The sequence below is a fragment of the Hyperolius riggenbachi genome, chromosome 9 (genome assembly GCF_040937935.1).
Source record: "Hyperolius riggenbachi isolate aHypRig1 chromosome 9, aHypRig1.pri, whole genome shotgun sequence".
Classification (NCBI taxonomy): domain Eukaryota; kingdom Metazoa; phylum Chordata; class Amphibia; order Anura; family Hyperoliidae; genus Hyperolius; species Hyperolius riggenbachi.
In genome coordinates, this window is record NC_090654.1 from 187,993,842 (window position 1) to 188,010,709 (window position 16,868).

General features: G+C 45.4%; 1 protein-coding gene across 4 annotated transcripts in view; it reads right to left on the minus strand.

The window, feature by feature from the left end:
• ADAMTS9 (ADAM metallopeptidase with thrombospondin type 1 motif 9) overlaps window positions 1-16,868 on the minus strand; it is a 421,594-nt gene that overhangs the window by 57,003 nt on the left and 347,723 nt on the right. The window contains exon 31 of one of the 4 annotated variants that reach the window (XM_068253805.1): window positions 9,130-9,191. The exons of the other annotated variants lie outside the window; for them this stretch is intronic. Within the exon in view, the coding sequence (XP_068109906.1) occupies window positions 9,165-9,191 (27 nt within the window). The 3' untranslated portion in view covers window positions 9,130-9,164. Of the gene's footprint in view, window positions 1-9,129; window positions 9,192-16,868 lie in introns of those variants that run through there. 4 annotated transcript variants of the gene reach the window in all.

A 16,868-nucleotide genomic window follows, 5' to 3' on the forward strand; every position in this document is an offset into this window, starting at 1 on the left:
CCTCCTACAAGTAGACACACAACGACTGTAGTAAAGACAGTCAATATATTTTAATTATGAACTCCAAATATGCAACGCGTTTCGCAGGATTGATCCCGCTTCATCAGGCAATAACAACGGAGCAATAGCATATGTGGTCAGTAGAAGAGCCAGGCACCTCTGATGCAGCCTATCCAGTCAGACTTCAGTCAGAGCATCTGATCTGCATGCTTGTTCAGGGTCTATAGTGAAAAGTATTACTGGCAGAGGATCTTCACGACAGCCTGGCAATATGCATTGTTTAACCTATTTTAGTTCCTGGACGTAGAAACTACGTCCAGGAACCATGCGCGCTCCCGCGCGCTCCCGCGGCCGATCGAGCACGTGCACGCGTGCTCCCAGCCCGTGGTTTGTTAGCCAGGCAATCAGTGAATCGGGCTATGGTGCCAGATCACTGATTCCTCTCTCCCGCTGAAAAAGCGACAGCTTCTCTCGGAAGCTTAGCTTTTTCTGGCTGTTGCCTCCCCCATGCGTCTCTCTAAGCGTATGTTACACTTAGAGTGACGTCATGTAAACAAACTCATGGCCGCCATCTTGTGGCCAAAAAGTAAAACTACAACTAAAAGTAAAAAAAAATAAAACTCAAGACACATTTACATTATAAAACTATTGTTTACATCCCACCCTCCCAAAAATACCCAAATAAAATGTTTAATATATAAAAAAAAAATTACAATAATAAAAAAAACATGTAAATATTTACCTAAGGGTCTAAACTTTTTAAATATCAATGTAAAGATGAAATATTTCTATATTTTTTTTATTTTAAACTTGTAAATAGTGATAGATGCAAAATGGAAAAAATGCACCTTTATTTCCAAATAAAATATTGTTGCCATACATTGTGATAGGGACATAATTTTAATGGTGTAATAACCGGGACATATGGGCAAATACAATACGTGAGTTTTAATTATGGAGGCATGTATTATTTTAAGACAATAATGGCTGAAAACTGAGAAATAATGTATTTTTTCCGTTTTTTATTCTTCCTGTTAAAATGCATTTACAGTAAAGTGGCTCTTAGCAAAATGTACCCCCCAAAGAAAGCTTAATTGGTGGTGGAAAAAACAAGATATAGATCAGTTCATTGTGATAAGTAGTGATAAAGTTATAGGCTAATCAATGGGAGGTGAACATTGCTCAAGTGAAAACGACGGAACGCGAATGTGTTAAAGGACAAATGTCAAAAAAAGTTAAACACCTGCATCACTTTTGTAGGCACGGAGGACGCGCCCGCGCCCTCCGTGCCGTTCCGTCGGGTCCCCTCCGCTCAATAGCCCCCCAGGCAAGCTCCCGTCCTCACGGCCCAGGTCGGGCTCTCCTGCCTGCACTAACATGGCGCATGAGCTGGCTGCGGCTATGCGGCTGCGCAGCTCTAGGGCCAACCTCCCGATCCACGCAACAGGAAACAGCCTGTTGCGTGGCCCTAGAGCTGCACAGCCGCGGCCAGCTCATACGGCCATGTTAGTGCAGGCAGGAGAGCCCAACCCGGGCCGTGAGGCCGGGAGCTGGCCCGGGGGGCTATTGAGTGGCGGGGACGCGGCGGAATGGTACGGAGGGCGCGGACGGCATCCTATGTGCCTACAAAAGTGATGCAGGTATTTAACTTTTTTTGACATTTGGCCTCGGAAGTCCTTTAAAAGGCAATAAATATGGCAGCCTCTATACCCTTCCCGCTTTCGGTTCTTTTTAATAACTAACGGGGGGGGGGGTATTTTTAATTTATTTGAATGTATTTTACATGTTTTTTAATTTTGTCCACTAGATGTCCCCAAACTGTATTTTGTGAACCAAACTGTACATAGTAAGTGATGTTACTTTCATTTTATGAATGACCACAGGCATCTCGCTGATGCCAGTGGTCATTCATCACAGACACTTTGATCGGCTTTGGGAACACATGCTCCCATTCACCAATCATGGTGCTTTGGGAACTGGTCAATAAGGTTTTGATATTCAATTTAGTATACATTACAAAATACTACAAGTACACTTTAAGTAAGTCTACAGTATAATAAGATGCAAACAATTACTCAGAAAATAGTTCTTTGGTTGGTATGGATAGACAACACAAGACAGACAAGACAAAACACAGGACATTTATATAGTGCTTTTCTCCTGGGAGACTCAAAGCACCAGAGCTACAGCCACTAGCGCATGCTCAGTAGGCAGTAGAAGTGTTAGGGGGTATTGCCCAAGGCCTCCTTACTGAAATAGGTGCTGAATTACTGAACAGGATTTGAACCCTGGTCCCCTTTGTCAGAGGCAGAGCCCTTAACCAGTACACAGCAGGATGGCTTCACTTCTTATCTACAGCCCACTGGCCCCTTTCCCCAACTGTGAGTGCTGTTGTGCCATTCCGCCTCAATGGGCATTTATGGGCGGGTCAGAGGTAAAAGCATCTTATTAAAAGGAGACAATGTAAACGCATTCAGTTGAGATCTCAGGTAAAGCTTAATGAGCATTCCTATTCAAATTCTATTCAAAGAATAGTGAAGGTCAGTCAACACAACACGAAACTTACAGTACATGCAACACTTTTATATATAGCAGTTTAGAGACAGCACTTGCAGGATTTAATGAAAATATAAAATACATGTAAAAATAATTAATTGCACTTCAATGTGTCCACACTGAAATCTGTAGAGCCCTGTTTCTGTGACTAGATTGCCCTTTACATTACTGACCTGACTTAAAGCACACCTAAAGTTAGAGGAATATGGAGGCTGCAATATTTATTTAATTTTAGGGCTGGTTCACACTACAAGAACTTTTCTAAGCACTTTGTGATTTTAAAAGCTCTTGCTAATATTATCCTATGTGTGTGTTCTCACTGGAGTGATGCAATTTTGTAAAAATCCCCCATAGCATTGCAATAGCAAGAGCTTTTCAAATAAGGAGCGCTGAAAAAGGTCTTGCAGTGTGAACCAGCCCTTAAACATTTCAAATTGCCTGCCTGTCATGCTGATCCTCTGCCACTGATACATTAAGCTGTAAACATTGAATAAGCATGCAGATCAGGTGTTCTGACCCAAGTCTGACTGGATTGGCCACATGCTTGTTTCAGATGAGTGATTCAGATACTACTGCAGCCAAAGAGATCAGCAGGACAGCCTGGCAACTGGTATTGTTTAAAAGGAATTAAATATGGCAGCCACCATATCCCTCCCACTTCAGGTTCCCTTTAAAACTGTGGGGAAATTCTGCTAACAATTTCCAAGAACATGCTGATAATAATGGTTAGCATTTAACTATGTAGACAGTGGTATATGTGGTATAGTTTCAATACATAATCGATGTACGACTTATGGAATATGTGAAAGCACCCAGGAAGCGTCTGGTGGATTGCGCTGCCTGCAGATGACGGTAGTGGCCACTGTGTGTCAGCATCGTGCTTTTCAGAAACAGGCAAACTGGCGTAACGGATTGAGATTAACTGCATTAGTCACAATGAATTTCATATGTGTGGCTGTAAAGTGGATATAATGTCTTTACAGAGCCATTAGCTACGCTTAGAGCTGATTATATAACGGAAGTTTCTTACCTTCCAAAATTTCATAGACAGGTTATATATTTCCCCCCTGCTGCTTTCAATTAAAAGCAGAACATCGTTTTTCAGGGCAACCACAGGACACTGTACCAAAATATTCAAGTGCAACTATCACACATATCTACTACTAATCAGACCTATTCAATTCTGAAATCTAAAGGCAAAAGACAGGTTTTTCCAATTAGAGTTCCATCAGTTTGAGCAGGAAAAAAAAGAAAAAACAGATGGATGCTGTGCAGGCATAGTTTTGTGCTACACGACTGATAACATAATCTCAAGAGATGCTACAAATGTGAGACACAAACAGAACAGCTTCTCAAAATGATTTAAAGAAACTCTGTAACTGAAAAAAGTGCCCCTGGGGGGTACTTACCTCGGGAGGGGTAAACCTCTGGATCCTATAGAGGCTTCCCCTGTCCTCCTCCGACCCACGGTGCTCTCGCTGGGCCCCTCCAAACGGCGGCCATGTAAATATTTACCTTCCCTGGCTCCAGCGCAGGTGCAGTAGCGGCTCTCAGCTCGGGATCAGATGGAAATAGCCGATCCCAGGCGGGTCCACTCTACTGCGCAGGCACAGGTGACTTGTGCCTGCGCAGTAGAGCGGACCCAACTGGGATCGGCTACTTCTGCCTGATCCCGAGCCGAGAGTCGCTACTGCGCCTGCATTAAAGCTGGGAAAGGTAAATACAAATTGTCGGCTGTGGCTTTGGAGGGGCCCAGCAAGACCACCGTGGAGGGGGAAGGAGGATGGGGGAAGCCTCAATAGGATCCAGAGGCTTTCCCCTCCCGAGGCAAGTACTCCCCAACGGGTTGAATAATTACCCTGGACGACAGCACTGGAACGACAGGCCAGATGGAGAAAAAGGAAGGCTCTATGCTGTCCGGAGCCTTCCCTCTACTGAGGTAAGTATCAAACCTCAACTGAATTTTCTCACTTCAAGTTTGATTTAAGGTTCTAGAAAAAACTCACAGGAGGCAGATCAGTCAGGAATGTGTATGGGAGACTTTCTGGCGGAATGGAGTTCCACTTTAAAGCAATTCCGATATGGTGCATAAGTAAAAAGTAAATAAGAACAACATTGATAAAGTGAAATCGAGTCCTGCAGACCTGCTCGGCAAGACCTAGATCATTGTGTTTTGTATGAATATAATGACCAATCCGAGACTACTTCCCAATCTGGCTGGCCAATACCCAGGCCTAGATTTACATCACAGGCGCTTACAGGCACAGGTGTCCTGGCACCCTAGACCTCGCCCTCCATTAGCCTACAAACCCTGCCGAACTGCAGCGCATGTGTGCTGGCTGGCCCAACTGTCACTTCTGCCTTACTTCCCTTGCCCGTCATAGGTAGCTACAGGTGTCCCGTGGCAGCAGTGTTGCCAACTCATCCCTTTAATTACTGACACATCTAAGTTATACATGCTGTGGGGCTATTTGCACATAATCTGTGCCTTAACTGCATCTACCTAGCCACAAAACCTGTATAATTGATATGTGCCAGTAATTAAAGGGATGAGTTGGCTACACTGTTGGGTAGCCAGATGTACTCTCAATATTAAGTAGCTAGTGGTGCCCCTGGCTGAGATCTGATCAGTGGAATGCTGAGAGCTGGGTGAGTAACCTCTCATTTATGCTCTGCTCGGGCCTCTGTATAGGGAAGGAGGAAGGGATGCACTTGGAGAGGGGAGAGAGCTACCTTTCCATCATCAGGTGCGGTGCCTGTAGGAATGTGCCTACAGTGCCTTATGGTAAGTGAAGTGGCTACTGCGACCAATGTGAGAAGCAACAGCTTGTGTCCTCCTCTCACATGTCTGCAGTAAGGAAATATACAGTCACACAGGCACACATCCAGCAGGGAGGGAGAGAGTGTGTCTGCACCCCCTTTCTGCTGTGTGTGCACATGTGACATCTCTGGCTTTCACTGCAGCCTATGTTACAGTAGTGATTACCAGCAACACAGGCTGCAATAATAAAAGCCCACAGAGACACCACACACACACCACGCACAACAGCAGGATGGGCTGCCCTGTATATCTCCTCCCTGCAAAGAGGGGGTCAAGGGTAAGGGGAGGAGCTGGGTAAAAAAATGCACATGCCACTGCCAAACACAAATTGTTTCTGACATTGGCGGCAGTAGCCTGGCCACTTTGCATATTGGCCGGCCAGAACCCGGAGTGGCCCGGCTTTAGGTTCTGGCTGTAACATACTGTATACAGGGGCGTAGCAATAGGGGTTGCAGAGGTTGCGATCGCATCGGGCCCTGGGGCCAGAGGGGCCCCAAAGGACCCTCCCTCAACTACAGTATTAGCTCACTATTGATCCTGTGCTCACAGTAATAACATCTATAGATACTTTTTGATTAGTGGTAATCATTAACAAACTGTTCCCCATCACCTTCTTGCACCTCTGACACTGCAGTTGCCATTGGCAGGTTTTGGTGCGCTGTATACATTTTTATGTATAGAGTGCTTGGGGGGGAGGGGGTGGCATTGTAAAACTTGCATTGGGGCCCACATCTCCCACAGCTACGCCACTGACTGTATCTATTAGTTTTCTATGTTGTCAACTGTGTATGTTCATTGTATTAAAAATGGGTGGCAGACCCATAGTCTGATGGGCTCCCATAAATAAAATATAACAGCAACAACAATAATAAGGTAATACAGTTATTTCATTCAAGGCCCCAAGAACTGTGTAGGACACTCATCTGGCCACTAGATGGCAAGCTTGCTCTTCTGGTCAGTGCAGCTAGCAATATACCATACCATACAGATCCTTGGGGATCCCTGAGCTAGCAGGAAGCCCATATATCATCAATCCAAGCTGGAGTTAACAACAGACAGCTAAATTACAAAAATAAATAAATACACTAAAATAAAGGGGAAAAAAAATGACCTGGTGACAGACCATGCTCAATCTGCACATATTCCCTAAGCAGTTACATTAATGTGTATAGATCCACAGTAGAGGACTAGAGCAGAAATTATTACAAATGAAAAACAGCCACAGCCATACACAATACAGATGATTATGGATATACTTAATGTTTCTATAAGACCAGTGTTGCTATGTCTGGTAAGAGACAGGACAACCTTTGCCATGGCAACACAGTAGCTAAGTGTTTAGCTTTCTTTCCTTGTAGCTCTGGGGTTCTGGATTACAACTCCACCAAAAATGCTTTCTCTATGGTAGGGGTGTCCATATTTTCCCTGTAAAGGTGGCAATTAATGATACAATCCCTAGGACGATTGTTGTCCGATTACATCGTTATGATTGATTTAAACGATAATTCGGGAGCACTAACAGAAGGAAAAATGCATACAAATTACATAAGATTAATGGTATCTAACCATTTTTGTATTGAGTACATCAATCTGATTGGATTGGTTAGCAGTTTTTCTCCCGTTAGTGGGCCTGAATGATTGTTTCTGATCGATCATAATGATCGAATCGGACAATCAATCGGCCAGTGGATTGTATCCTTAATGGCCACCTTAATACAGTAGGTGTCCAATAGGTACTCTGGTTTTCTTCCAGAACTTCAAAACATGTTGGCAGATGAACTGTCTTCCCTGCAAATAAGCTCTAGAACCTAGGTTCTCTGAATGGGGTACGCATGTCATTGCAGATACTTTTCACTGGCCTCATTGGATAATTTAACTTCCCTCAATCAATCAATCTTTGCATGGAGAGCAGAATGGACATCATGAAACCAAAAAGCATCTGGTTTATATGGGGCTTCTCAGCCAGTTAAAGGCATACTGTGCAATGACACTCACAAACAGAGGTGTGCACATCCCTGCAGAGACCTGATGTGTGTACCTGATGACATAAAAAATTATACATACCTGAGGCTTCCTTCAGCCCCTTTCAGGCTAATCAGTTACTTGTTGTCCTCCTCCACCACCTGGATCTACTGCTATGGGACATGGTAATTCGGTCGGGACAGGCAGTCTAGCCACTCGCGCTCCTGGGAACACTCTGCTTCTGAGCAGTAGAATTGCAGAATGCTCACAGCACCGGGACACCTGACAGGGCCACGCATGCACATTACACCTCGACTGGCTCAATTACCGGGACCCATAGTGGAAGATCCTGGTGGCGGAGGAGGACAACGAGAGACCGATTAGCCTGAAAGAGGCTGGAGGAAGCACCAGGTATATGCAATGTTTTTTTTACATCATCATCTCAGGTTTACTTTAAATATACAAAGGCACTCACAAACTACATGCAATCAGGTAACCAGGGAAACGACAGATATAAAAATGGTCAGAAACACAAGGGGCTCGATTCACCAAGCGGTGCTAACCCAGTAAAGGACTTTAGGCGTGATGACCTCTTCACCACTGAGTTAGCACCGTTTTTGCCTGCACTTCGCGCGAAGTTATCGCGCGCAAAGTTTTGCGCGCGCACCCGCACAGGCGCGCGCGCAAAGTCCCATAGGGTTTAATGGGCGCATCGCGCGAAGTGAGGGGCGCTTCGCGCGCACGCACGCGGGAGCGCGCGCAAAACTTTACGCGCGGAAACTTCGCGCGAAGCCCTTCTTATCATGCCTAAAGTGACTTTAGGCGTGAAGAGGGCCTTTTCACCACGGTGCTAACACTTTGCACCGCTTGGTAAATCGAGCCCAAGCTCTCCATACTAACTTCTCAATCAGCAGACAGAAAATACGTTACAGACACTACCATTATAGTGTGTATATCCTAAACCTTTAAACACTGTTCTACGAATGAAGATTTCTATGCTAGAGTCCAAAACATCAGTATGAGGAACCTGTGTTCCTCAGATTAGGACTCCTGCTGAGGTCAGAAAAAAAGAAGAGCCCGAAATACGAATATCACTATATAAAACCCAAATGTTACTCTTAAATGGACTGACCTTTGGAATATAAGGTAAAATTCTTCACAATCTAACCCTTAAAGGAATAATAGTAATGTGACATGGTAAAAAAGACGTGTATGTACAGTGCCAAGTACACAGATAACTATGATGTATGATGTATTCCTTTTTTCTTTCTCTGAAAGAGTTAAACATCAGGAATGCAAGTGACAGTTTCTGTCCAGTCAGACCTGGTCTGGACTATAGCACAGCGCTCACTGATAAGTAATTCCAGCCATAAAACACTTTTTGGCAGAAAATGGCTTCTAAGAGCAGGAAAGAGATAAAAATGCTCAATAATTCATAGATTTTAGCTCTGGCATACTTCAATGAATATTTCATTGAGCAGAGACAATGAAACAGTAAAAAGTTAAAAAGTAGATTTAAATTTAAAATAAAACTGTGAGATAATATCTTCATTTTTGGGAGAGGGAGGATAGATACAGTTGTTTATCTCATCAGTAAATCCCCGCCTCGGTATTTCTTTAAACCAAACATTACCGTATATATTTATTATCTGATGACAATGGTAATACAGCCAACGCGTTCTAGTTCTGCTGTATGAAGATTTCAGCAAAAGTAGTTTAGAGCGACGCTTCCACTGTGTTATACTGTATAACCCCATACTCACCGGGGCTACCTACAAAGTTTGGTAAAGTGCTGGCTCAGGATCTGTTTAATTCCAATGTCCACTCAGAAAGACGGTGATTGGTTGTCGGGCTGAGGAGAGAGAGGACACTGGAATTAGTGCACTTCTCCCGGGCCTTTAGCTTTACAGCAATGTATCAATTCTGCACTAATATCATTTACATGATCATAAGTGTAATGGATAAATGCACTTACTACATAAATATGCTAAATCAAGCTTGAGTGGCAAATTGATTTCTGAAGCAGTTAGAATGCATTGCTGATTTTACTGCTTTAAAAAGATCAGCTTTCTACAAATTCCTCCGGTGCTTTCTATCATGTAAGTGACATGTCCTATATAGAGATTCATGTTTACACGTGTTTAAATGAATAAAGCAGGCTATACACGCATCGATTTTTACTGGCAGATTTGATCTCCATGATCGATTCTGCTGGAAATGTATAGCACAATTAGCGACTTTTAATAATTCAAGTCAGTAAATTGTGATTGGAACAGATGGAAAATTAGGGGAGTGGGGTAGACTGACGCAGCAGGGGAGTGAGGGTAGACTGACGCAGCGGGGGAGGAGGGGTAGACTGACGCAGCAGGGGAGTGAGGGTAGACTGACGCAGCGGGGGTGTGAGGGCAGACTGACGCAGCGGGGGCGTGGGGGTAGACTCATGTAGCAGGGGAGTGGGGGTAAACCGACGTGGCAGGGGAATGGGGGTAGACCAACGCAGCAGGGAAGCGGGGGTAGACTGATGCAGATGAGGAGCGGGGGTAGACTGATGCAGATGAGGAGCGGGGGTAGACTGATGCAGATGAGGAGCAGGGGTAGACTGACGCAGCAGGGGAGTAGAGGAAGACCGATGCAGATGGGGAGCAGGGGTAGACCAATGCAGATGGGGAGCGGGCATAGACCAATGCAGTAGGGGAGCAGGATACATCGACGCAGCAAGGGAGCGGGGGCAGGCCGGCGCAGCAGAAGAGCGGGGATAAACCGATGCAGCAGGAGAGCGGGGGCAGACCGGCGCAGCAGGAGAGCAGGGGCAGACCGACGCAGCTTGGGAGTGGGGGTAGACCAACGCAGAATGGGAGCGGGGGTAGACCAACGCAGCAGGTGAGTGGGGATAGACCGACGCAGCAGAGCGGGGGCAGACCAACGCAGCAGGGGAGTTGGGGTAGACTGATGCAGCAGGAGAGCGGGGGCAGACCGACGCAGCAGGAGAGCAGGGGAAGACTGACGTAGCAGGATAGCGGGGTTAAACCGTCGCAGCAGGAAAGTGGGGATAGACTGATGCAGCAGGAGAGGGGGGTTAGACCGATGCTGCAGGAGAGCGGGGTTAGACTGATGCAGCAGAATCAAACAGTGCAGCACTGCGGTTCGATAGATTTTTTATAGATTTGGTGAAATCTATTGAAAATCTGTGTGTAGTGAATGGGTAGATACGATAAATCTCTGATCAGATTAATTAGAGACTATGGCCACCTTATACTGTATTTCAGATAAAACTAAAACATTGAATAAACATAAAAAATATTGAATCTGACAACATTCAATATTTAGGTGCCGATTAACCACTTGCCGACCGCCCACTACCTATGGGCGTCGGCAAAGTGGCACCCCCAGGACCACGTAACGCCCTGGGGGACTGAGTAGCCGGGGATCGCGCTCATAGATGTGCACGCATCCGCCGGCATTAGGCTCCGCCCACCCGTGACATCAACCCGCCGGCCATTTAGCAGCGCCGGTGGGTTGTTAACCCTGCGATCGCCACACACAAAGTGTATAATACACCTTGTAATGTATAACAAGTGTATTATACAGGCTGCCTCATGCCCTGGAGACCAGGGCAGGAGGCAGCCCTCCTAGCAAACACCCAAGCACACTGATCCTGCCCCCCCAGCCCCCTGATCGCCCACAGCACCCCTCAGACCCCCCCCCCCCTGATCACCCCCTCAGACCACTGTTTGCACCCAATCACCCCCCTAATCACCAATCAATCACTCCCTGTCACTATCTGTCAATGCTATATTTTAGATTAGGTCCTAAACTGCCCCCTGGGGGCTCCTGATCACCCCCCCACAACCTCAGATCCTTCCAAGACCCCCCCTCCTGTGTACTGTATACATCTATTCTCCCCTGTAATCACCCACAGATCACCTGTCAATCACCTGTCAATCACCCATCAATCACCCCCTGTCACTGCTACCCATCAGATCAGACCCTAATCTGCCCCTTGCGGGCACTCAAACACCCGCCCACACCCTCAGATAGCCATCAGACCCCCCCCCTGATCACCTCCCAAGTACATTATTTACATCTGTTCTCCCCTCTAATCACTCACTGATCACCCATCAGTCACCCCCTGTCACCACCTCTCACTGCTACCCATCAGATCAGACCCTCACCTGCCCCTTGCGGGCACCCAATTACACACCCACACCCTCAGATCGCCCTCAGACCCCCCCTGATCACCTCATAAGTGCATTGCTTGCATCTATTCTCCCCTCTAATCACACCCTGATCACCTATCAATCACCCCGTCACCCCCTGTCACTACTACCCATCAGATCAGACCCTAATCTGCCCCTTTGCAGGCACCCAAACACCCGCCCACACCCTCAGACTCCCCCTGACCACCCCCCCAGTGCATTATTTACATCTATTCTTCCCTCTAATCACCCACTGATCACCCATCAATCACCCTCTGTCACCACCTGTCACTGCTACCCATCAGATCAGACCCTAATCTGCCCCTTGCAGGCACCCAATTACCCGCCCACACCCTCAGATCGCCCTCAGCTCCCCCCCCCCCCGATCACCTCCCCAGTGCATTGCTTGCATCTATTCCCCCCTCTAATCACACCCTGAGACACCCATCAATCACCTCCTGTCACCACCTGTCACCCCCTAGCACACCTACCCGTCAGATCAGGCCCTAATTTGCCCCGTGTGGAATCCTGATCACTCGACCAAACCCTCAGATCCCCCTCAGACCCCCTTCCGATCACCTCCCCAGTGCATTGATTGCATCTATTCTCCCCTCTAATCACCCCCTGAGACACCCATCAATCACCTCCCGTCACCACCTGTCACCCCCTAGCACTCCTATCCATCAGATCAGGCCCTAATCTGCCCCCTGTGGGCTTCTGATCACCCAGCTAAACTCTCACCCGCCCCACTGCAGTGACAGAATTTTTTTTTCCTGATCACTGCTGGTCTCTACGACTTAATTGTGGCTGAGACCAACCGTTATGCCACACAATACGCAACTGCCAATCCAAGAAGCTACCATGCCCAGCCTTTTCGGTGGAAACCAACAAGTTTCCGAATGTAACATTTTTTGGGGCCTTCTCCTTAAAGAGGAACTGTAACGACAAAACGGCCCCTGGGGGGTACTCACCTCGGGTGGGGGAAGCCTCAGGATCCTAATGAGGCTTCCCACGCCGTCCTGCGTCCCTCAGGGGTCTCGCTGTAGCCCTCCGTACAGCCGTGACGCAATATTTACCTTCCTGGCTCCTGCGCAGGCGCTCTGATGCCTCTCGGCGCCGAAGTAGGCGGAAATACCTGATCACCGTCGGGTCTGCTCTACTGCGCAGGCGCAAGTTTCCGGCGCCTGCGCAGTAGAGCGGACCCGACGGAGATCGGGTATTTCCGTCTATTTCCGTGCAGAAAGTCGCCACAGCGCCCCCGCTGGAGCCAGCAAAGGTAAATATTGAACTGACAGTCGGCACAGTCGCCGGCTGTTCGGAGGGCTGCGGCGAGACCCCCGTGGGACAGAGGACGGCGTGGGAAGCCTCATTTGGATCCGGAGGCTTCCCCCACCGGAGGTGAGTACCCCCCAGGGGATCTTTTTAATGTTACAGAGTCTCTTTAACATGGGTCTAGTCAAAAAGAATGTATTGCGGTCTTATTGGTCTATGCACCCAATACATCACATGCCCATGTTCTCTGCTGCCACGTCCAGGTCACGATTTGAGAACACCCTGCGCTTCCTGTACTTCAGTGCCAATACAACCTGTCATCTAAGAGGCCACCCTGCTTATGACCGGTTCCACAAAATTCGGCCCCTCATAGACCACCTGTCATATAGATATTTCTCCCACCCAGAATGGGTATGTGTAAAAATACACCCCAAAACAATTGTACTATTTCGCCTGAGTACGGCGATACCACATGTGTGACACTTTTTTTCATCCTAGGTGCGCTAAGGGGCCCAAAGTCCTATGAGCACCTTTACAGGGGTGCTTACAATTTAGCACCCCCCAAAATGCCAGGACAGTAAACACACCCCACAAATGAACCCATTTTGAAAAGTAGACACCCCAAAGTATTCAGAGAGGGGCATGGTGAGTCTGTGGCAGATTTAATTTTTTTTTGTCACAAGTTAACAGAAATGGAAACTTTTTATTTATTTATTTTTGTCACAAAGTGTCATTTTCCGCTAACTTGTGACAAAAAATAAAATCTTCTATGAACTCACCATGCCTCTTAGTGAATACTTTGGGATGTCTTCTTTCCAAAATGGGGTCATTTGGGGGGTATTCTAGCACCTCATGAAACACGACAGGTGCTCAGAATAGTCAGAGATGCTTCAAAATGGAAAAATTCACTTTTTGCACCATAGTTTGTAAACGCTAAAACTTTTACCCAAACCAATAAATATACACTTATTGTATTTTTTTTTTTAATCAAAGACATGTAGCACAATAAATGTAGACAAAAATGTATATAGAAATTTTACTTCATTTGAAAAATGTCAGCACCAAAAGTTAAAAAATTCATGTCTTTTTTGATGAATATAATAAAAACTAAAAATCACAGCAGCAATCCAATAGCACAAAAAGAAAGCTGTATTAGTGACAAGAAAATGAGGTAAAATTCATTTAGGTGGTAGGTTGTATGACCGAGCAATAAACCGTTAAAGCTGCAGTGGTCTGAATGGAAAAAAAGTGTCTGGTCGTTAAGGGGTTTTAAGACTGCAGTCCTGCAGTCCCAGTGGTTAAATGTACAATTTTTCACTAAAAGTGATCTTTCGATGCGATTTGAATTATCGTAGCTAATCCGAAGACAATTATCAATTGTTCACATTTACTGAACAATTCTTTCTACAAATTCGATCATAAAATCCTACTTTCGGATCGATTTTATCCTATTTAGCAATCGACAAAAGAATTGTTTCTTATCGATTGCATTCATAAACAGCAAATTTTCTATACAATTCGATCGTACAAATCACATTGAAAGATGGCATTTGGTGAAAAGTTGTACCGTTAATGATCTCCTGAATGTAGCATAAAATTGTATTCTGTATGGCTAGCATTTGTTACATATCTGTGATCTGGTTTATCTGCATATCCAGTCTGATCACGCTGGTCTGCTCTCTAGACCTAATATGCAGATAACAGATCACAGATTGCAAGTAATGCTGTTACATGGATGTTAGCAAGTAGAAAAGAAACAGACAATTTGCCAGGCCAGTAGGTAATAGCTACAACACTGCTCGGTATATATGCACAAACTCCTGTGCAAGCAGACCTGAACTCAGAACTTCGCAACAGCATAATAACCTTTAAACAAAAAATGTCTTTGTTACAGCTAATACAAATCCTGCAATAAATTTGCAGTGCGTCTTCTTCCTGCTTTCATGGAAACAGACACACTATTAACATCCTGTGTTTACAAATTAGCTGCTCTGCCTTGGCAGAGATTTCTGAGCTGACATAGCTGAGAGATCAAAATACAGCAGTGATTAGTCACAGATGAAGGGGCATTAGACAGACTAAACTCTCTAAATATGCAGGGTACATTTATTTCTGCTTTCCTACTGTCCTGTGCAAGAGATCCACTTTAAGGAGGAAGCACATGTAAACAACAGGCAGGTGTGGGGTTCTGAATAAGAGGGCACCAGAGAATGCACCACCCTATTATACTATGATTTTGATACTGGATTTACTAAGGCCGAACATCACTGGAGATAACCATAGTTAATCTTCATTGATTTATTCACAGGTGTTTGCTATCCTGTGACTTTAAGTTTGCCACCATAAGAAAGGGCACATCAGACTTTGTCAAGAGTCTCTGAAAAGTAAGAGGACTAGTTACAGTCAAACTGCAATTGTTCGCATGCTATTGTTTACACTCAATTAAAAAAAAAAGTCATAAATACAGGATGGTTTTACCGGATCATTTCTGATCTGCAGTAATCACTGCCCCGCTTCATAAATCTGGCCCTATATGCATGGATGCACATGTCATTGGTGGTAACTTATACTCTGCTGAAGTAAGGAGTGTAACTGAACAATCGCAGCTGCAATGGATATGACTGATGGGTGTACATGGTGTGTTAATGAGCACATCTGGAGCATCTAGATCCAAATCACACATTTCTTACAGGCTTTCTTTTAACTGAAATACATCATTTTGTACAGTTATATATTCCAACGTTATATCTTCTGTGTGGATTCTAATGTATCTAGTCAAAAAGTCCTTGTTTGTCTGTGAATATAAAACTCTCAGTAGTCACACTCTGAGGCTGCAACCAAAACTACGAATAGCCATTAAAGGGAACCAAGCACCACTTTTTTTCCATCGTTTCTAATAGCTTTAGGAGCTGCCATGCCATCCAGGGAAGGTGTGAAGATAGCATCTGTACTTCTGTAAACCCTTGAAGCACAATATTCTATCTAACCTTCCCCTACTGATGAAAGCTTTTATTTGCCCTCTGCTAATGTGTGCAATAACATAATTACATCAGTCCTTAACTGCCTGAAACTTCTGCAGTTGGGCAGGCCGTGGAAGTAGGGTAATAAAACCCTCTGCTAAACTTTTAAATGTAAAAAGAAGAGGTTACATTTAAGTTTTTTTTTTTTTATTGAGCCACATTGATGGCTTGCATATGTGCTATTGAAATGCCCTGGGTGCTAAAAATGGTGCTTGGTTCACTTTAAAGCGCAACTGCAGTTTCATACATACAGTTACCAAACTGAACATTATGATAGCATAACTATGGCAATTAACAACATCAGCATTATATCTCCTTTGGTCAATGCAGACTACTTGGGAAGTTGTTTATATGTGGTAGTGCTGTCTGTGCATTGGCCCCTTTCCCACTAGGGCTGAACAGCTCCGTATTCCCGCACACAGAAATAGAGACTGAAATGACAGTCAATTGAAATCAATAGGCTGCTCCTGATTTGTGTGCAGGGGGGAAAAAGCTGAGTCTGCCACATTTTTTTGCACATCGTGTCTGAATCTCCATTGCCTCACATTGGCACTGCAGGGGGATTTGGATTGCTCAGCTGCACTTGTACCGCATCTGTCTCGGAGACAGATGCGGCACTCTAATTGAAAAAGGGTCTTAACCATTTCTGCCGGCCGGACCGGGCGGCTGCTCTTCTGCGGTGCCACGCTTCGGGGCGCCCCTGTATTGTCCCCCGGTAGCCCTGGGATGAGTGAACGGGAACATGGTTGGCATTGAAATGAAATAAATCTAATTGGCAGTGGCTCCAACTCTTTTTTTGAATTTGAACCCCAGTCACCAAAAGGTCAACTGTACCAGCTTTGAGGCTTGTGCCATTAACAGTGCAAGAATGGCAGCAATTCAATATTTCCCCTTGAAAATCAATAGGTGAATTTTGATTGTCTTTTGTAGGCTCACCCCACTTTTCTGAATATTAATCCCAGTCACCCAGTGACCAACTGTGCAATGACTGAGAACTCTACCATTGACAATGTAAGAATGGCAGCAATTTACATAGTGCCA